The 21841-nt window shown below is 43.5% G+C and overlaps 1 protein-coding gene across 1 annotated transcript; it reads right to left on the minus strand.

Annotated features, from left to right (window-relative positions):
• Nucleotides 1-9877: 9877 nt before the first annotated feature.
• Nucleotides 9878-10621, minus strand: LOC120841518. Its single transcript, XM_040212431.1, has one exon. It carries the CDS (start codon nucleotides 10619-10621, stop codon nucleotides 9878-9880), a length of 744 nt encoding a protein of 247 aa, XP_040068365.1.
• Between the last annotated feature and the right edge of the window lie 11220 nt (nucleotides 10622-21841).

Raw genomic sequence — 21841 nt, forward strand, 5'->3', positions numbered from 1 at the left:
GACGGAAACGCGCGGGGTCGTCTAAACGCCAGGCTCTGGTTGGAATGATTAGGGGGCCTACCTAAACCTAGCTGCATTGGTCTGAACTGTACTCGTCAGACGCAATAAAATGCGGAAGGCTGCATGCGGCGTTTGGCTTTCGCATTCGAACGTGTTCTACAAGTGCCAGAAGAGTGGTTGGTTGGGAGAGTTGGTTTGACATCTTATGCAATCTTGTGCACAGCAAGGATGAGGACAAAAGGGGAGAACGGGGACAGAACAAGGCGCCTTGTCGTGTCCCTGTTCTCCCCTTTTGTCTTCGTCCTTGCTGCGCACAAGATGCCATACTACAAGTGCAGTGGAGACAACGGCAGCTAGCTTTAGGTTTACCCACTAATCATTCAAACCAGAGCTCGACGTACTGTTCCCCCCCCCCCCTCCCCCCCCTCCCCCGCGATCTCGTCTCCTCTGCTACCTTAGTTTTTCAGCGCATAGGTGTCTGTTATTGCCTCTTTTATCTGATAAAGTGCACTTTTATATCTACGTTGGTTGGTCTACCAAAAGCAAAATACACTGGGGCGCGTTGCGAAACTATGAAGATTACGCGCCCAGACCGCAAGAAAGCAACCTACGCAGCTTCCATATCGACTATAGATCATCAAATACTACTTTATTATATTTAACAAACAAGAAACAATTATCGAGGGTGATACTTATTTGCAAATTGAATTGACCGGCATCTTGACAAGAAGAAACATCAAAAGCCAGGCTTGTCTAGCTAGTTCACCCATGTATGAGGAAATGTTCACTTGGACACGCGCCATTTTAGGCCAGCTTCGAGCCCGGTGCATGGTGCCTATCTATTAGGGTGAACAATTTTGATCACTCCTTTGTGCATGATTGTTCGCCTGCGTCACTGTGGGTTACGAAAACGAGCGTTGCGATTGACACTCAGTGTTTCTATCAAATGTAGACTAAAAGAGTTTGTCTTTAAAATTTCGAGACATATTGAAACGATGGTTGCTTTCAGTTGAGTTGCATCATGAGCATAAATATTTCCTCGTTCGCAGCTATCCGGGTAGGCAGCGCGCTCGTAGCTGGACGGCTGTCGTGCTTTCCTCCCACTCAGAGTCGAAATTCGTTGCCTGGGAGCGAACAAACCTATTCGTTATTTCTATTGTGAGGACCGGTAGGCTGATAAAGAATTCAAAAAGGTTTTACTAAGGTAGAACTGGGTCTGATGGCGGCATAACGCGCCGAGGCGACCGAGAACAACTGCACGCGCCAGTTCTTGAGCGCGTGGACACGATGATTGTCAGACCAAATTGCGGGTTTTGCCGTCTGGCTCACATCCCACCCCTCTTCTAACTAATCCTGGTTCTCTTTAACTGTTCATTCCTCATGGTCATCAATCTATCTAGGCTGCTGAATGTGGCCCCGCAGACTACTATACTCCGTTTCCCCTTATGTTTTACCGCAGAGAAGGCTAGGAGCGCGAGCTCATAGCGTTGGGAGCTGCTCTTAACGCACGAGAGCTTGTGGCGGCGAGATGTGCCCTAGAGCAAGGAGCTGGCGCTTGTAGCCTTTCCTGCGGTACATCATAAGCTGAAACAGAGTATAGACGCTTTACACACGCGCCAGAATAGAGCCGCCGTTGCTGACCTTCTCTTGTTTTACCGAGATACCGAGCCACTGAAATTGATGTGGACGAGCCTCCACAAAAGCCAATGCTGGGGAGAAAGACAATAAAATCTAAGATGGCAATAACCTGGGCTGCTATGGTAATAATGAAGTGAAGTCAACGTAATAAGGGGAAACAAAAACTGAAGGTCAGTTATGGCGGTGCCCATGCACAGCTGCTGCAAAGCGTCTATAGAAGTTGACGGTGGCTCTTCTTCGCATGAAGGAGTGTTTGGGGTAGGGCTCACAAAAGTTTCAGCGAAGGCTTCTCTATCACTGGTTCCACCAGGTTGCGAAGTAACAGGGCTGGATCCTTCAAGGGGGAAAAGCGCAGGGTCCATGTATGGCGGACGGAACAGCTTAAGTTGGCTCGAGTGCGCAACCTTCTCTTGGCACAACAAGGCAACACCTGTGCTGAGATGACGAATCTCAGTGGGGTAAGGTGGTCTCACGAGTGGTTCTGCATGTGCTGCTTCAAACCAGTCCTCGCCGACGGTCAATGGCAGGGGATTGCGTGCAAGAACCATCACCTCAACGACTGCAGAGATGGGTCCTACAGAGATGCGGGTACACAGTGTACCCTATGGAACGACCGTGCCACCCCCAACGATGGCAATGGGTGGCTTTGTCCACGGTACCAAGCTTGAGGATTTGACGACATCGTGCGACAGTATGGTCAGCTTGGACCCGCTGTCCGGGAAAGTGTCAGTCTTGCCGATGGCAGGAATGTCGGCTCGGATCATTGCACACTGGATCAGTGAGCCCTCAAGTGAATTAGGGTCTTGAAGGCAAGACACGGAAGGGGCGTTTCCTTGGAGTTAGCTGGTTGACGGTTACGTGACGTCCTTGCTTCAGTACACTTGGCAGAGAGATGACCCTTTTGTCGGCAGTTGTAGCATACGGCGTTACTCAAGTCTTGGCCGGGACGGTAGGCGGGGTCTCCATGTCTGGAAGTGATCGTAAGGTAACGAGCATCCTGTTCATCTGGTGGGAGAGATGAAATTGAAATGCGTGACGGCGATGCGGGCATGTGGTCAGCTGTCTGAAATGCTTGCTGCGAGTGAACTCTGCGTAGATGCCGGATGCGGCTTGGCAACTGGAGGCTTGGCGTTTGAGTTCTCTGCGCGGCTCGGTCAAAGAATGGAGTGGCTTAATATCCGGTCAAGTTCTGTGACAATGTTCATGTACGTAGAGACTTTTGGAGGGCGTTGCGCTGCAATTGATGTCGCGCACTGTCCGTCCTGAACCCCTTGAATAGTATACTCAATACGTTAGACGTCGGTTAGAACGACCGGGCACTTGGAGATTAGCTTTAATTTTGCTAGAGGGTAGTCCACCAGGCTTTCTCCACGTAACTGTACTCGAGGGGTAACCTTGCGCTGCCACTGCAAGAGGGATAACCTGTCGCCGAACTGCGCTTTGAACGCGATCTTGAAGCTAGCCTATGTTGGGCACTAACGACCAGTGACGGCTTTCCAGTCGGCTGCCGGGCCACGAAGCCTCCCGAGGGCGACTGCGAGCAGCGTTGAAGGTTCCCAGGACGTTAGTCCTTGTGTTCGTTCCAATTCCTCAATCCAGTGTCGGGCTGAGATGCCTCCGCCCCCGCTAAAAGTCGGCAGCGACGCAGACAAATCTGGGAGAGTCGTTAATTGAACGGGGGCCATTGGGCGTTGAGACTTGTTGAGTAATTGTTGCAGCAAACTTGTCAGCAGCTGCATACTTTGTGCTGGGTCATAAGTCTGAAAATGCAATGACTTTTGCGAGCAATGCGCGGAAGTCGCAGGGTCGGGAAGGAGCAATACGGGTGGCGTTGGTGGCCTGTTTTGGTCGATGTCAGCGAGGCGGCGGTGGATGATGTCCTCCTTGGTTCCGGTAACTTCGAGGTTCCAACGAAGTAACTCGTTTCGGAGAAAATCCACCGCAAATCCGGCGAGGTCATCGGACGTAGCTTCGGCCCAATTTAAAAGTGACATGGTGGCTGGCGGGCACTAGGCGGGCTTGCGTTTGCGGGCGGGTGAAGTACGAACGGCAGGCAGGGCGGGTTACGTACTTCGAACTGTCGATTCAGGCAAGGCACGCCGGCGGTGGTGCGTTCGGTCAACCGGCGTTCGGGGTCCCTGGCATTGTTGGCTGTCGACTGCGCCAAATGTGAGGACCGGTAGGCTGATAAAGAATGTAAAAAGGTTTTATTAAGGTGGAACTGGGTGTATTGGTTAGATGGCGCCACAACGCGCCGAAGCGACCAAGAACTGCACGCGCCAGTTCTTGAGCGCGTGGGCACGATGATTGCCAGACCAAAATGCGGGTTTTGCCGTCTGGCTCACACTATAAAACTCGCGTTCTGGTGTATTAAATAATTCTGTTGCCTATTTAGTTCCAAATGTCATACCGGTCGATCCCGTATGACATTTGAGAAGAAGCCAACTGGGCGTAAGACGTGTCTTTTCGATCGTCCGAAAGCCAGCCGGACCAGTGGCACAGACCATGTCCTCGATCGACATGGTGCTCAGGCTGCTCAGTCACAAGCTGGGCCGCAAGCTGAAAGACTCCAAGGCCCGCTTTCGTAAAGACCGCCGCTCGGCCAACACCGGCGCCAACCCCTGGAGCCCGCCCGCGGGGGTGATGGATTCCCTGCGTCGCCGGTAATTGGGCCGGCTACTATGCAAGTCGGACACGCGAGCAGCCCACTCCAGGTGCTCGAGAACGGCCTGCTAGAAGTAAGCAGCCAATGGCAGCACCGCGAAGACCACAACTGCGAAGAATGCTGTTAAGCCTAACACATATCCTAATCATCAGCACTTTTATCTTGCATATTACATCATCACATAATCCCCTTCACTAGACGCGGCACCGCGGGCCTCCTTGGTACGGGCTGCTGCCTTTCTGCGGTGCCGCGGCTCTCCTGAGCAAATAAAGATTATTATTATTATTATTATTATTACTGTTCCAGAAGCCCAGGCGTGAACATACAAAATGGGCTCCGTATGGCCAACCGGAGTCACTATTTCACCTGCGCTCGATCTTGCCGTTACGCCGTCATCGATGCCTGCAAAGTCTGTTAGTCGCCATGAATTCTTAATTTGTTTTCGAACAAGTTGGCCACATTAAACGTTTAGTTTGTGCAGTTTTTCGGCGCCTCATCATTTATCATTCGTGACATTTTGCTCGAGGTGCGGGGTAACGCAGCCCATGAAGCGTACCCCTCCGAGGCCTGGCATCACAAACCCAGTTCCCGGCTCAAGAATACCGTCCGTGGAAACGACCGAGGTCCGAGAAAGCCAGTGTGTTCAAGGTTTGCCCCGGAATTTGGTCTACTACCGGAAAAGACATACCAGTCGACGAAGCCGACATTGAGCAAACGATCGTCGCAGACCCCTGCCGCCGCCACCATCGTCTACCTTCCCGTTGACACTCGGAAATCTGCTTCATTCCGCGGTGATATTTGCGATGGCGTTATGACTGGATTCAGAAGTGCGAACGAGTGGACGTCGCACAAGTTCCTACAGAACATCTATTAATGCGCAAGCATTAACTGTACCGTGGAGCGAAGCCGGCGTTGTCTGTAACCGTCTGTAGCAGAAAACGGCACCCTCAAGCGGATTTCCCATTGGCTGCGACGCGTCATATCATATGCTTCGTCAAGAAAGTCGGCCGGCGCTCAAGGTCAGCACGGACGCGCCTCAGAAATAAAACACAAAGAAAATCACAGCAACGCAGATGCATCGCCACGGAAGCCGTGGAGCCTGCGGGTGCGCCGCGCCTGCGCAGTGGGGGAGCGTGATGTCACCGCCGGCGCGCCGTTTGAAAAGGGAAGGCGTAGCATGCCGTTTGTAGGAATACGCTGCGTGTAGGAACGCTTTCGAATTCCTACACGTAAGTAGTCTTAGGTGTCTCTGCCGAATGTTGTTTTTCCTTGAGGGAAGTGCGCGACACGGGTCCGAAATCCACGAAAAGGCGATCACAAACTGGAAACTGCTCAAAGAGAGTCTCTGACGGACGCTTACCATCCAACGTCGACGGTAAAGGGGCGAAGACCTGCTTCGATCGGGAAGCCAAGGCCCGAATGAGACAGCGAAGTGGAAAGTTGGGCCAGTTGGTTCATGGTTCTTTATATAATTAAAAGCGCCGAAAAAGACAAGGACAAAACGGAGAGGTTGTGGGAGATTTACTCCCACAACCTCTCCGTGTTTATACGACTCACCGGCCAAGTCGGATTCAAAAATAAGACTGTCATATATAGAGATAGCGGGAACTTGGCGTACGTAGAGAGGGGTGGGAATCAGGTGTCGCTGCGTTGTTGCTGTTGTTTCCAGGAGTGTTATGCTTGTGTGTATTCTGTGTGGTCAGTGATGTATTTGTATCTACAATGTACATACTTGAAAAAAATAATTTTAGAGTGTGCTGGCTAAAGAGAGCTATAAAAGTATCCACCAGCCTTCTTCAGCAGACCATAGAAATGGCTAAAGATACCAAAGGAAATGACCATAGGCAGCTTTGACATGCTGGCTGTAGAAAGCTAGCCATAAGAAAAGCTAAAGAGCGCTATGGCTCGACAGTAATAAGCGCCATATACAAAGCTAAAGAAGCATATAAAGATGACCATAAATATAACTAAAGACAGCCACGAAAATGTAGCCAATTGGGCCAAATAGCTAAAGCCGACCATACAGATAGTGTTCTTTAACCGACCATAGGACATTTTTGTATGGGAATACTCGGGTCCCGCAGAGCGGCTGGTCCCGACGCGCTGCTTGAACTTCTATAAAGAAGCGGAATAATTCTCGCAGCTGACTATTCAAGAGCACAAAATAACGCAATGCCATTTGCGGTTAATCGCAGATATAAGATTTTTCACGATGGATAAAAACAGAATAAGCCGGTCTCTTGCTTTAAGAATTGCCAATATCCGCCATAATGAGGCGCCCTAGATAGCATTCGGTCACCATTCCCTTGTTCGTATTTCATTCGACCATGAGTGTACCACTTCTACTTACAATGTTTTTATTTTCACCCTCGCTCGGCTTTAGTGGAAATCACTCCGAAGTCAATAGATAACACAACCAAGCTATCGCCGCGGCCTGGATAATTGTTTTAATTTCTAACATTTGGCTTCATGCCTTATAATACAAAAACAGTTCTGAAGCGCAAGGTACCACAGTACAATCGTCCAAAATAATCTTGTAAAGCTTTGCCAGAGTGTACTATTCTATTTCTGCACGTCTTGTATGAGATAGAAAAAAAATAAAAATCTCACACACTGTTCATTCATTCACTTTTTTTTTTCACATGAATACCTGCAGCGCCGTTAGGCATTATACAGGGGGGTACAGGAAACATATTATGCAATAACAATAGATATTCATACAATAGATAAACGGAACAATAAAACACATTATTAACCGCGGATACAGATTTGCAGTTTATCATAAAAGAGATCATTATCAGTAATAGACACAATTTCTTCCCTAAGTGTATTCCACTCTCGAATGGTTTGAACAAAAAATGAAAATGAAAAACAGTCAGTATTGTAACGAAATTCCTCGGCTTTTTTAGAATGATCCCGTCTGACAGATGCATAGTGTGGTTCAAAAATGTAGAGACTTCTTTCAATACCAGTCCGTCCGTAATATATGCTGTGAAAGAATTTCAATCTCAAGCACTTTCTTCGCTCTTTGAGTGAATCCCAACCTAAAGCGTTTTTCATTTTTGTACAACTTGTATAAGGGCTGTAATCACCTGTAACGAACCGTAATGCCTGGCTTTGAACCCGTTCCAACTTTTTTTCAAGGTACATTTGTGGTGGGTCCCAGATGACACAAGCATACTCTAAAATTGGTCGAATGAAAGAAAAATATAATGTTTGTTTCACATTGCGAGACGTATTTTTAAAATTCCTGCGAATAAAATACAGCATCTTACTAGCTTTAGCAACAGTGTTATCCACGTGATCATTCCACTTCAAACTGGACGACAAATGAACTCCCAGGTACTTATAATTTTCTACACGGTCAAGTATCACATTTTTCAGTTTGTATTCGGTCGGGTAAGATGTACTGCGAGAAAAACACATGTGTTTGCACTTGGAGATATTTAAGCTCATTTCCCAACGGTCACACCAGTCTTCAAGCACATTTAAATCGTTTTGAAGCACACTGGCATCCACACAATTTTCAATAATTTTATATACTATGCAGTCGTCTGCGAATAACTTAATATGAGACTGTATATTCTCACAAATACTGTTAATGAATATAAGAAATAGCAAGGGCCCTAACACACTTCCCTGTGGTACTCCAGAGGTCACAATCACTGGCGAAGATATTTTACCATTAAGTACTACAGTTTGTTCGCGATCGGTAAGATAGTCAGCAACCCAGTTGACAATTTTATCATTGATGCCCAGAGATACAAGTTTGTTTAACAATAGATGATGTGGCACGGTATCAAAAGCTTTGCGGAAGTCTAAGAATACACAATCAACACTCTGTCTTTTGTCTATGGTACTTGAAACGAAATGGGTAAATTCTGCAAGCTGTGTAACACATGAATAACCTCGACGAAATCCGTGCTGGCAGGAAGAAAAGAAATGACTAGAGTCTAGGTAACTATATATTGAACTATATAAAATGTGTTCAAATATCTTGGAAGCAATGCATGTAAGTGAAACCGGGCGGTAATTTTCAACTAGATTCTTTGACCCAGACTTAAAAATTGGAGTAACATTTGCTCTTTTCCAGTCAGTCGGAACTAAACCAGTGTTTAATGATTTTGTAAACATTACTTGAAGGTACTCCGCTATTTCTTCCTTACAATTGTGAAAAATTACGGGTGAAATTTCGTCTGGTCCGTACGCTTTTGACGTGTCAATGTCTTGTAATAAGGCCTTAATGCCATCTACTACGACATTCACTTCGGCCATAGCCGCTCCTGTGGTCTGGTCAGACAAGGGACGGACATAGTTAGGTGCAGGAGGCGAAAAAACTGACTTAAAATATGAATTGAAATATTCTGCTTTTGCTAAGTCGCCGTCTACTAACTTGCCATCTTGCAACAAACCAGGAACAGAGGTATCTTCTTTTTTATTTACTTTCACAAACTTCCAGAACTCTTTGGGATCATTCTTGAGTTTATCTTGAAAAGAGTCGAAAAAGGTCGTTTTGTCTTTCTGTATATTTCTTTTAAGGTCTCGGGATATGTCTTCCAGCTTTTGCCTAGCACTCTCAGACTGATTTGTACGATACTTCTTAAAAGCTCTACGTTTACGCTTTATTTGTTTTCGAATTGGAAGAGTAATCCATGGTTTATGTCTCTTATTTCTCGTATGAATCCTGAATGGTATGTAAGAGTTCACGAGTTGCGTAATCTTTTGTTTGAAAACATCCCACAAATGTTCAACATCACTCTCGATGCTCAAGTTTAAAAAGTGAGGAAAATAAACTGAAAGTTCATGAGAAATTTTTTCGTAGTCACCTCTCTCGTACAGTATGATTTTTCGTGGCGGCATTGCCGTCTTATGAGTCTGATTCAGTGACAAATCACAGACAACGGCACTGTGGTCGCTAATACCAGGAATTACAGTGACGTTAGACATAAGGCTTGGGTTATTGGTCAATAACAAATCTAAAATTGAATTATTTCTTGTTGGTGAGAGAACAAATTGTTTAAGAGAAAACGAAATAATAAGGTCGTTAAAACCCTTATATAATCTAGAGTTATCGGTGCAAAAGGATGTACTCGTCCAATCGACGTTAGGAAGATTAAAGTCACCTCCCAGAACAACAGAGCTATCAGGAATCGAAGATAGTACATGACTAAGCTCATCTAGATCGTTTATGGTTGGGGGACGATAGTAGGTGCCCAAGACTAGAGTGCCTCCTTTGGATAGTTGAACTCGGCACCAAATAGACTCTGTGTTATTGTGTGGTAGAAGGAGCTGACTGCTTGCCCATCCTGAGTCTATTAATAAAAATACCCCTCCGCCATGTGCGTGTCGATCTTTACGGTAGACAGAGAAGCCACCAGGAAATACTTCACTGTCCAGCACGGATTCATCGAGCCATGACTCAGTGCCCATGATAATACTCGGCTTTACTGATTCTACAAGGCAAAAGAAATCGTCTACTTTATTTTTAAGGCTACGGCAGTTTAGCAACAAAACAGTGGAAAGAACGTTCGACGATATTGATGGACTTAGAACATTTTTGGTCAAAGGGCTGTGTCATTGTTGTGGCCTTGTACCTCTCTTTCTGCGCACAGGGACTGCCTCCTTTCGCTCAGCGTCCCAGATAAACACGTCGCCGTTCACAACTAGCTTGTCATATGAAAGATGCACTTTGTTGCTCTTATCTTGCCTTATTTGTTTAGAGTGGCTCCATAGATTACGTCTTTTTTCGCGAAGTGAATTACTGAAATCTTCGGATACACTAAAGTCGGTGTTCTTAAATTTAAATCCAGAGTGTAAAATATCTTCCTTTTCGGTCCAAGACATAAAGTTTACTATAACTGGTCTCTTGAAACCATCTTTAAAGTAACCGATCCTGTGCGCCCTCTGAATCGTAGTAGGATTGATTTCCATGATATCATTGCAAACTTGTACCACATGGTTCTTTGATTCCTCCCAGGTTTCATTGCGCTTTCCGTCGGGTATGCCGTAAAACACAAGATTGCACCGGCGGCTGCGGTTTTCGAGGTCATCGATATGCTCCTCTATCCTTTTGTTCTGGTCCTCAAAATTAGCAACACGCTTTTCCAAGTGGTCATTACTTTTAAGTAAGTTGTCAAGCTTTTTTTCAAATTCTTCTTGTTTACTCTCTATGGTAGAAAGTTTAATCGTAACATTGGCCATACTGACCGTTAGCCCTTCGAGCATAGTTTCTATTTTTGTCATCTGCTCAGCTTTCGTCGGTGGACCTGGGTTTAGCTCGACGTCACCCGACAGTAGTAGCAACAAAACGAGGAACATTATTCTCCAGCGAGAAAAAAACCGCCTACGGCGCAACACAACGTGGCGGTGCTTACAACATGCACATGCCATCAAAAACAGGTCTTTGGGTGGAGCCGGCAGGCAAAGACAAGTTCTAGGAAGGTAGCCAATGTAAATTGTACCAACCTGCAGGCGAAAAAGGCACGGTGAGCGCATGTTTGGGTTCGTCAAGTTCGTCGCGTGACATCTCGTAGAGACCTATTTTTTGGGCAAGTGCTTGAAAACATGTTTACATAATAAAGACTTGTTTTAACTTAAGAAGTCAAGGAAATGTTGTATCTGGTGTTAATAAGAATGTCCTACTAGTATAAATTTATTATCGCAACTTCTTGTACACGTTTGCAATGTTTATGTCAAGTCATGCCAGGAGCATTAAAAAAAAACATCCACAGACATGAAACGGAAGAGACTGGTGAACAAATTTCATTATATAAACTGAAACTATTCAATTCAAGCCGGCAATTACGCATTTTTTATATTATCCTACGAGGAAACCTATAGCACTTTTAGCTTCGATTTTTTAAATTCATGTTTAGATTGCTGCTTATTTTAAAAGTCAAAATAAACCTTTTATAGAATAGGTTTCCGCACAATTTATAAATAACGTCGAATTTTGACTAACAGGCAAGAATCTTGTCTCGAAGACGTGACGTGATTCTTCAAGGCGTGATGTTTTTCAAATGTACCTATCTTAAAAGATTCTAAAACGAAATATATGTTTTTTAAAAAAAAAACGTGAAATTATGAGTTTTCCATATATATTAGATTCTACCGATGTTATTCATGTTGAAGTAATCTGAGATCTGGAAGTTTTTTTATGGATACTGAGATTTATTTTAATGCTCACATAACTACAATAGCGAGCGCTTCTTTAAAAGTGCTTCCATTACCTGAATAACACGCAGTGTTTTTTTTTTTTGCATTTTGTTTTTTACGCTTTTTTTTAAATTGTGCGTTTTCCTGTCGAATGTGCCTCAAATCGCTATTACTGTATTGGAGTGACTAATTCGCATGTAATTGAGCGTGTTCATCAAAAATTCATCCGGGGATTGTTTTGTCGTTATTTTGAGCCTATTATCTATGCTGTTACGAAAGGATTTGTGACCTCATGGAGTTTAGCAAGTTGCACAATAGGAGAACGATCCGTGGATTGATGTTGGAGCATAAGATCGTACATGGTATAATAGATACACTAGTATTACTAAGTCACGTCTACTTGCGCGTTCCTCGTAGGTCTTGTAGGCGTCATTCTTTCTTTTATCATTCTTATTTATATCACGCAGCACCCATGACATGTCATTAATTGACGTATATTTATTTAGAACACATTTGTGAGAATGTTAGCGTAGACATTTTTGAAGAAAAGTGGAAATTTATAACGTGTTTTGCTACCATTGTTTTCCCGTATCTTTCCATTTCTTTATATTGTCCGCACAATTATCCTAGTATCTGACATTGATTAGTGCACCACTAAGAAGGCGTAAAGCTGGTCGTTGGTCACTAAAGATAAACAAATAAACAAATACAGACCAGAATAGTTACGTGCTGAGAAAAACAACTGTTGTATGTATCTGAATATAAACGGGCATTCCAAATGCCTTAGCTTACATGTAGCTGCTACACAACTTCTTATATCATCCTTTTTTTCAGTTACCAAGGCGAAAATTTTGGCGTCGAGGCGTACATGACCATCGCGCTCCAGGACCTACGCGCAGGGCTTCATAGAATAATTAAACCCCATCACGTCAAGACGTCTCGGTCACTTGACGTCGGTAGCTAATCTTTGTAACGCGCGAAACTGATATAATTGGGACACATGTCTTATACAATATCCTGAAATTGTTGGTAATTAACTCATAAAGCAAAAAAGGAATGTTTGTCACGCGCCCCGCATTGAAACACCAACATCTAAAATTTATAATAAATATAAACCCTGAAATGGTACCGCAGCACTTCTTAATAAAGCGTCATAGCGTCAAGAAGCTATCTATAAAAATAAAAATAAAAGAAATCCCGGCTTGGAATTTACCCACACGCTTGTACAAAAATAACACCGTATCCCCTAACATGAGACATAACATCTGTTATGTCTCATCCCTCATATTTTGCGTATCTCTCTGAAAGCACACGTGCCAAACTGGGTCTATATAATATGGTAGGTTTCCACAAGCACTTCCGTATTAAATGCCATTTATTTTGTGCGGTCTCAAGAAAGCGCCCCCATAAACGTAGAATTCAGATTAATAAATTGCGCACTGAGGGATAAATTTGTCCTACCCGTTGCATGGTTGAGGTAAAAAACATCTCAAAAATACGTACGAGAAGGAGATAAGTACCCATACATGTCGCTGTTGAAAAGCACAAACAAAAAAAGAACCGATATAAAAGAGGTTTTCTAAGAAGTCGGAGACAGCATCAGAAGCGGGCTTCGCTCGTAGGTATTACGCGTTTGCAGGTGGGACCCGACCTCACAGCTGTCATAGATGCGATCTCGCAAAACTCATTCTATGACGTCAGAAGAAGGCCGATTTGAATGTAGTAGTTTTCACAAGTCCTACAAGAGAGATGGAATGAAACAGAAATCTATTGTGCGAGATGCTACCGGCTAATATTCTGAATAAAAAAAAACAGTATTTCTTACGTAAGGATTGTTAGATTTAATATATACGGACATAACTAAGAAAAGAGGCATATTTTGTTTGTGCTAGCCTTTATTAATGGCTCCCGGTCTCAATCTTCTTTAGAACTGTGTTTATTTTGTGAGTTTGTCATGTTACATTTTAATTAATTGATTTTGTTCAACGTAAATACTTTAAAAATTAAAAAAAAATCGCAAATTTTTATTGATGTTTCGAATGTTTACAGCTTTAAAATCGCGGTGCCCATGTCTTCATGAAAATCGAAGAAGTTAAGAAATAATAATAATAATAATAATAATAATAATAATATTAATACTAATAATATCAATCATCCAGTGCCTATTAGAATGCTCAGGCACTTCCTAACGGTTTTAGTGGTAACACACTCCTACGAAAAAAAAAAGAATTGGCCCATGCACGAAAATAAACTTGTTCGCACCGGTAACTCTTTAGCCATACCGGTCACCCTTTTATTAAACGGGTCACCCGCTTGAGACCAACCGGTCACCCGTTTATTCCATACTAGTCACCCGTTTGGGCGAATAGGTCATTTTTTCGAATAAAGGGATCACTTGTTTGGGCAAACGGGTCACTCGTTTTATAGTGTGACACCCGTTTTCTCTAACGGGTGGCCAGTTTACACAAGCGGTGCTTGGGAATGGGCAAACTGATCCGATTCAATCAAACGGCTGTTCCGTTACGCGATAAGCCCGCTTTACACTGAAGTACAGAGCGGTGGCACGGGCACGCCTGTATGACCCACATGCAGTCTCGAGAGAGTCCTTTTAATGTTAGTGCGCATGTCATCACTCTAGGCATAGCAACAACGAAGCAACTGGGAGCTAGGGCGACTGCACCTCGATCTGACCGACCGCGCTGGCTCCAGTGAAATGTGAGCGTGAGATTCTGAACCACCGTTATATCTTGTTGAAAATGGAAGATGCCGCTTTGTCGTCACAAATACTTTGACCTTCGAACACCTGCAAAGCCGGTTCAGCGCTCGACGTATCTTTTGTAGCGCCTTTCAACTATATTTCGCGCAGCATCGCAACCTTCAGTTTGTAAGCTCTGGCGGTTCATCGTCGCGGGGGTTCCTAGTTCACGGTTGTTCATAATATACTCGCATTTAAGTCGCGACGATGAACCGCCGGCACTCGCAGACTGCTAAATGACACCAGGAAGGTTACGATAGTTCGCGGGCGGTGCGCCGAGCACTGGATAGGCTTTGAAGGCGTGGACAAGGTAGCGTATTCTCGACGACGAAGCAGCGTCCTGCAACATCAGCAAGATAACGGCGCTCGAGAACTCACGCTCACCTTTCCGGAGAGCGAGCGCGGTCGGCCAGATCGAGGCAGAGTCGGCGCTCGTATCGCGATTGCTGCGTCGTTGCTCTGTCTACACTGATGACATGTGCACTTACATTCAAAACAGTTAACTCTAGACTGCATGCGCGTCACAAACACGACACTATAGCGCGATAGAGAGACGTGACAACGTGTGAACACTAGTACTCACCTCGACAGTAGCATTAGCAGCGGCATTATGTCGGTCAACGCCAGCGTCGAGAACGACAAAACATACATTAAAAGCACCATTTAACACCGAAAACAAATGTCTAATTACTTAATCGTGAGGTGCGCTCCACTTTATGGATGTCCTATTACATCACAATTCTTGGAATTCCTCAATTGAGCAAGCGCCGTTGCTTACCATTTTCCTTTTATTCTGAGATATTGGAATCGTTTGAGCTTCTTCGAGCCCAGAGCCCTACCATGTATTGTCTTCATGGTGCGCAGGTTGTTTATTGATGACATTAATATAAACTCCACCTTACTAAATAAAATAAAAATATTGTCCCGAAATAAGCTGCACCGTGTGTTTTGCAGCTCGCTAAGAAGTATAGTAGTAGTAAACTTAATTTTTTTCCGAGATGGGGTTTGGTAAGGAGGGGAGTAAGAGGGGTCGTCTTCTTCCCCATGCGGCGGCCAGGCCCCGGATTTTGGCGGCGTTTCCGGCCATCTGGACGACCTGGACTTGGAGATCCGTGTCTGAGCTAAGCAGTGCAGTCTCCTACTGCTGTAGGGCGGTAATGCAAAGGGAAGGTAATGAGCTAGTGTTTTTTGGGAATTTATTAAGGGGCACGCCCTCATAATGTGGTGAAGATCGGGCCTACCTGCGCATAATTTACAATCTGCTGTATATAGATCAGGATACAGGCCACTGAACGTCACTGGGTTTGGGAAAGTGTGCGTTTGTAAAAGGCGCCTGTTAAGTAATTGCTTTTTATCTAAGCTTTTGTGAGCGGGATGGTAGTGCCCCCTGCCCTGTCGGTAGTATTGTAGAGTTTTATTGTAGAACCCCATTCTTTCTCTACCCGAACGACGAAGTGATTCGAGCTGCTCTTCGTGAGAGGTTGTCCTGCGGCCGCGGATGGCCAGTTCTAGGGCCAGATTGTGAGGAGTTTCGTTTCTTGAGAGACCGGAGTGCGCCGGTTCCCAAACAAGTTGTGTCCATCTGCGCCGGATTTTCGGTACCTTGGTTATAATTTTTAGGGCTTCGGGCGAAATGCGCTCTTTCGCGAAGTTTCGCATGGCTGTCTTTGAGTCGCTGACACAAAATTTGTCTGAAGATGAGGCGTACTCCAAGGCGATTGCGACTTCCTCCCCAACCTTCGGCGAGGTTTTAATGACTGACGTTCCAGCGGTGGTTTGATTTTGTTGATCAAGTACAGCCATTACCATGGCGTCTCGATCACGATAATACCGTACAGTACAGCCAAGGCTACAGGAGAGAGAGTGTATACCGCACTGTTCAAGAGGAAGGAAAGGAGTAACGAGAGAGAAGGGCTGGGATTAATAATAACAACAATAATAATATTCTTTATTCAGACATGTCTCTAGGAGGATGGGGCAAAAGGCAATTTAAATCGCCTGACAGGGATCCATCCCCCTGTACAGTCAGCAGCAGAACGCACAGACACATAGGAGCAAAACAATCAAATACTCATAGTGGGATTACACTGAGATACAATGATATAACAAAAGAAATGCGGCCGGAAACTTTAATAAACCATGTTATACCTGAAAGGTACGTTTACAGTGTTCGTTTAAATGTGTATATTGTGTTGGAATTATTTATCATGGACAGTATTTCAGGGTGGTTGTTTAATAGCTGTGCGATCTGATTAACTATTCTTTGTTTACCGTAGTTTGTGCGTACTCTGGACTGAGTGTAGTGGGTATGGCGAAATGAGTATATTGATGCACTGTTGATGTAATTTTCATGTACAAACTGAGGGTGTGCTTTTATTTTGTAAAACATGTAAATTGCCAGTTTTTGAATCAGTGATAGTTCTACCGTAGGAAGAGAACACTTGATAAAATATGGGCTAGAGTGCTCCTTATATGAAATATTGGCAATTGACCGTACTGCTCTTTTCTGTAGAATGAGCAGCTTGGATATGCAGGTCTGTGAGCACGTACCCCATACCAAACTGCAGTAATTTAAACGAGAATGAACAAGAGTAAAGTATAACTGTCGTTTTAACCAAACCGGAATGATATATTCGAGCATATTTATAATGCCTATTGACCGGGAGATGTTGGGCCGGATCTGATCAATGTGATAAGACCAATTAAGGTTTTCTTGAAAGTATACACCTAAAAACTTGTGAGCTTTTACACATTTAATTTCACCATTTCTAAATCGTAGGTTAAGTTCTCGATTAATACTTTTATTTTTTGCGCGAAATATTATATACTTTGTTTTCTTGGTGTTTAGCTCTAATTCCTTACATGGCAACCATGCACTTAACATCCAATCATTCGCGAGTGATTCAAGTTCATCTATGTTGGCACCGGAAAAAAATACGTTTGTATCATCGGCGTATAGCACAATGTCAGGTGTGTGGGGAATGTTGACAATATCATTAATATACGCCAAAAATAAGAGTGGTCCAAGGATGGACCCCTGGGGAACACCACATTGTATTTTACCGATCTCTAATTACTCGCAACTTAAAGTCGTATATTGCACACGATCTGATAAGTAATTTTGAATAAGTTCTAGGGCTACTCCTCTAATACCATAGTTATACAACTTCTTCAGGATTATTTTATGCTTAATAGAATCAAACGCTTTCCTGAAATCTAAAAATATCCCTAATGTGTAAAGCTTGGTCTCAAAATTGGTTAAAATTTTGTCCTTGATTTTCAGTAAAGCTTCCTCGGTTGTTTTCCCTTTTTGGAATCCATATTGTTGTTCAACAATTAGGTCATTTTTAATGAAATGGCCCGACATCCTGGAGTTTATTATCTTCTCTATTACTTTTGAAAATACTGGAAATACAGATATAGGTCATTAGTTGTTTAAATTATTAAGTGGCCCACCTTTGTTTATTACTGATATTCGGGCGATTTTTAATTGATCAGGAAATATCCAGGTGCTTAATATTTTATCACAGATTGCTGATAGTGGTTGACATATTACTCCAGGAATTGCTTTTATAGGTTTAAATTTTAACTCATCATCGCCGCATGCGCAGCTGTTTCTTAATGAATTTATTACGTTAAGCACTTCAGTCTCTGTAGTTGGTGACAAAAATATAGACTGTCGTAAACATACCCGGGTATGAACTTCAAAGTTTTTTTCGTGTTGTAAGGAGACAGTCGGAACGCCCGAAAGCAAAAAAATGAGCATTAAATAGATTTGCAAGTTCTCTACCAGAATAATGACCAATGCAATAAGAAATGCGTTCCTCCTTTCCCTCCTCTTGAACAGGTCAGTATACACTTTCTCCCCTATAGATTTGGCTGTACTGCCCGGTTTAGTGGGACGGAGTATAGTTTCGTGTGTGCTGAGGCCTGTGGATTTTGGTGGTAACTTGTATATCATCCAAGACAACGTATTCAAACTGTACCAAAGCTATCAGTGTTTGAAAAGTCCCACGCGTATGTCAGCCACATGAAATTTCTTCCAATAAGCCGCATAAATTCTCATGTTGCTTGGTTCCGCAAATGGACTCCTTCTTCCCATTCGTGTTGAAACTTTACGGAGCCCTTCGTTCTCGTTCTCGTGTTTGTTTGTTTGTTTGTTATGCAGTGCCCTTGGTGACATATATCTTGGATTACATCTTTTAGTCGGTTATTTGCATGGTAAGTGCCCTGGAACCTCCTTCTTGGCAACGATTGACCGTTCTTCTAAGTGTTCTGTTCTAGATTATCTCTTGAGTTAGATAGTGTCCATTTTTCTGTCAACCGAGAAAATAATTTCCCCGGCAGCCGAGAAAATAATTTCCCCGAAATCTTGCCGGCAGTCGCCTCTCATTCGCATCTCAAATCACGTTGACAAATGCCGATCGGATACTGACTAATTTTCCCGGTATTTCGTGGAAATATGTTTTATAGACAACTTTTCACGAATGCACATATAATGAAGACACATTCCGTTTACACTAACATATCACCGACGCTCTTTACGTGAATCGCACACTGTAGGGACATTTCGTCGCACGTGTGTCACTGGCTGGCCCACCCGTTCGCTCAGCTTCGCGGCGACAGTCTGCGACGGCTCGTTACAAATATGTTAACCCACCTGGCCCACCCGTACAAGCCATTCGCGGCGATAGTCTGGCTGAAATATTACAAAATAAAAGATAATTATAGCTGTGTATAAAAAAAAAAATATTTCGATGAAACAAGCCTGTCCATGAAACGATCTGTCGAGATCTGTCGATGTAACGCCGTTAAATGAACTGAGTGCCACCGCCAATGAAAGCCGCCTGCCGTTAGATTTTTTGGGAAATTATTCTTCCTTGTCCCCGGAGAATAGACAGTATAGCCTTGGATTAACTCGGTTTTCGTTTGCTTTGGGATCTTCTCAGTAGTATGAAAGCTTAGTAGTACCTCTTCACATTTCACACATGGCTTGCACTTTGGTACTTGCCTACGGAATAGGCTGTAGGTAATAAACTTGTAGGAGACTTCAAAACAACTACGTGGGTCTGTTTTTCTGCCTACTGAAACACATCTGTGCAAGTAAATTATTTTACGGGTTTCCTCTATATCTTAAATAGGTGTATATATTTCGGGATGTCTTTCATTAGTTTGAAATATCCAACCTTCCAGAGGGTACCTATTAAGGGTTAACGAATAATTTGCCTGAACATCCGAAGGGCACGTTGAAATATGTGGGCACATTCGAGGTCGAAAAGGCGCTCGTATTGAACTAGTACCGTTACAAATGGATACCGTTTAAAACGGGTACCGCATAAAATGTGTACCGCATCAAACAGGCACCGTTACAAACGGGTACCCGTATTCCGTAATCACGTTTGATCCAAAGGGGCAGACAAGGTTGCCACCAGTTTGATAAAAAAGGGTTGATCAGTTTCCCAGTCGTTTGAATTTCAAAGGTTTATTTTTCTCAATAAAAATTTCAATAATTTTTTTTTTCATTTTTTGTTGACAAAATTGTTACCAGGTTTTTATGTTGGTACAAAAAGAGGGCACACGCAAAGACAGATTTTATGCAGTCTTGGGTAAGTTACTTTTAAAAAGTAATTCGTTACAGTTACAGTTACTTTCAGAAAAAAGTAGCGAAGTTACGGTTACAGTTACGGCAACAAATGGTAACTCGTTAAGTTACACTTACTTTTAAAAGGGAACGACGTTACTTTTTAGCTACTTTTTTAAAACACGAAAAATTTAGGAAAAACTAGAAAAACGCCCCTCACCAAGTTTTATTGCATAAAACTAAAAAGCACGTTCTTTTACTTCATATTGTAACTTAGCAGCAGTTGCTTCTCGAAATTAGTGTCAGAAAGTTTCACTCGTGTGATGGCGAACAGGTCCCTGCCCTTGCTGAACAGACCACGCGCAACCAGAGCAACGAGCAAACTCCGCGCAAACAGCAGTAATATTTTCCTCGACTGTTGACACCACGCTGAAGTAGTGGTGCAAATCAAAATACGATACATGCGCAGTGCGGATTAGTGGCGCTAATCAAAATACGAAACATTCGCAATGCCCTCTGTGTGTATTGTTATTTCACGGTTGACTCGCCCGATTAAAAGCGTTTGCGGACAAAAAAGAACAGCCGCAACATAGATGGTGCTTTGAGATACTAAGATGTAAGTGTTCAGTGACAAAGTACAAGCGCGTGCGTAAATATAACTAGATTTTTTTTTCCTCACATCTACACGTGGCTGTTTCGGGTCGTGACTCGCGAGAAAGAACGCATTCACAAGTTTGTGCAAGGCCAACTTCACACTCGAAACGTCGGAACAGACAATTTGGAAAGAGCAAGGGATAGCTAGATTGCACTCGTTCAATATTATATTATTCATAAAAAATTGGAAAGTAACGACAAAAGTAACGTCGTTACTTTCATCGTTACCTGACAAAAAGTAATAGAACTACAGTTACAAGTTACATTTTCAAAAAGTAACTCGTTACAGTTACAAGTTACATTTTCAAAAAGTAACTCGTTACAGTTACAAGTTACCAAAAAAGTAACGAAGTTACAGTTACGCGTTACCAGTAACGCGTTACTATCCAAGGCTGATTGTATTTGCCGTTAGTTATTTTATGGTGCTGGTGGTAGATAAAATTTACTCTACCCGAAAATGCAAGATACGGGACAACAAAATAGATATTACGCATGAATGGATGAAAACACAGAAAACAAGCAAAAATACGTGAGTAACTTGATTTATTCACTTCTCTCAAATAACGTTCTCACTAAAATGAGGACCCTAAATGTCTCAAAAAGGTGCGACAGGTGTCGTTCGTCTACAGGGTGTCAGAAAAGAAAATTTACACGGTCTTTTTTACCGCAAAAATAAACTAGCCATCGCCGAACGCTCATTCTCCGCCCAAAGGTAGAGCTAGAGGTCACAACCCGATGCCAATGTTTCAGCCCGATCCGAAAACCTAATGAAAAGTTATAAGTGATTTTCTGAAAATTTCGATGGGAAAATGGAGCCCATTTTTGCCCGTTTTCGGTTTCTGGTGCCATAGAGCCCCATGTGTTCGAAAGCTCCGTCGGCCGCCATTTTCCCATTGAAATTTTCAGAAAATCAGTTATAACTTTTGATTAAATTATCGGATCGGGTTGAAACTTTGGCATCTGGCTGTGACCTCGAGCGCTTTCTTTGGGCGGAGAATGAGCGTTCGGCGATGCCTAGTTTATTTTTGCAGTAAAAAGGACCGTGTAAATTTTCTTTTGTGACACCCTGTACTTGCACTTCACTGGCACTCGGTAGTATATGCATGGGCAATCAAAACGACAGGGAGTGATGTTTCTCAGGTTTAACTTCGGTACGACGAAGACGGAAGTAAATATTGCAAACGTGTGAAGGCAAGAAAGACGACAGTCTCTCGTGGTGATCACACGTGTTGCTGCGAACCAGCGAGATGCGTACACTAGCAGTATCATACGCGCAACTAAAGTCACGGTCACTAACCGATAACAAAAAAATTCCTTACCAGCAAAGACCGCAAAACCCTAAAAAAAGCCTGTGTGTTTGGTTTCCTGTGGAAAGAGACAGCCAAAAAAGGTG

This window comes from Ixodes scapularis, unplaced genomic scaffold, assembly GCF_016920785.2.
Source record: "Ixodes scapularis isolate PalLabHiFi unplaced genomic scaffold, ASM1692078v2 PGA_scaffold3__209_contigs__length_174095766, whole genome shotgun sequence".
NCBI lineage: Eukaryota > Metazoa > Arthropoda > Arachnida > Ixodida > Ixodidae > Ixodes > Ixodes scapularis.

Bases quoted from the DNA above. Each gene is read 5' to 3' on its own strand.
- LOC120841518 (XM_040212431.1), bottom strand. From the start codon at position 10,621: ATGTTCCTCGTTTTGTTGCTACTACTGTCGGGTGACGTCGAGCTAAAC.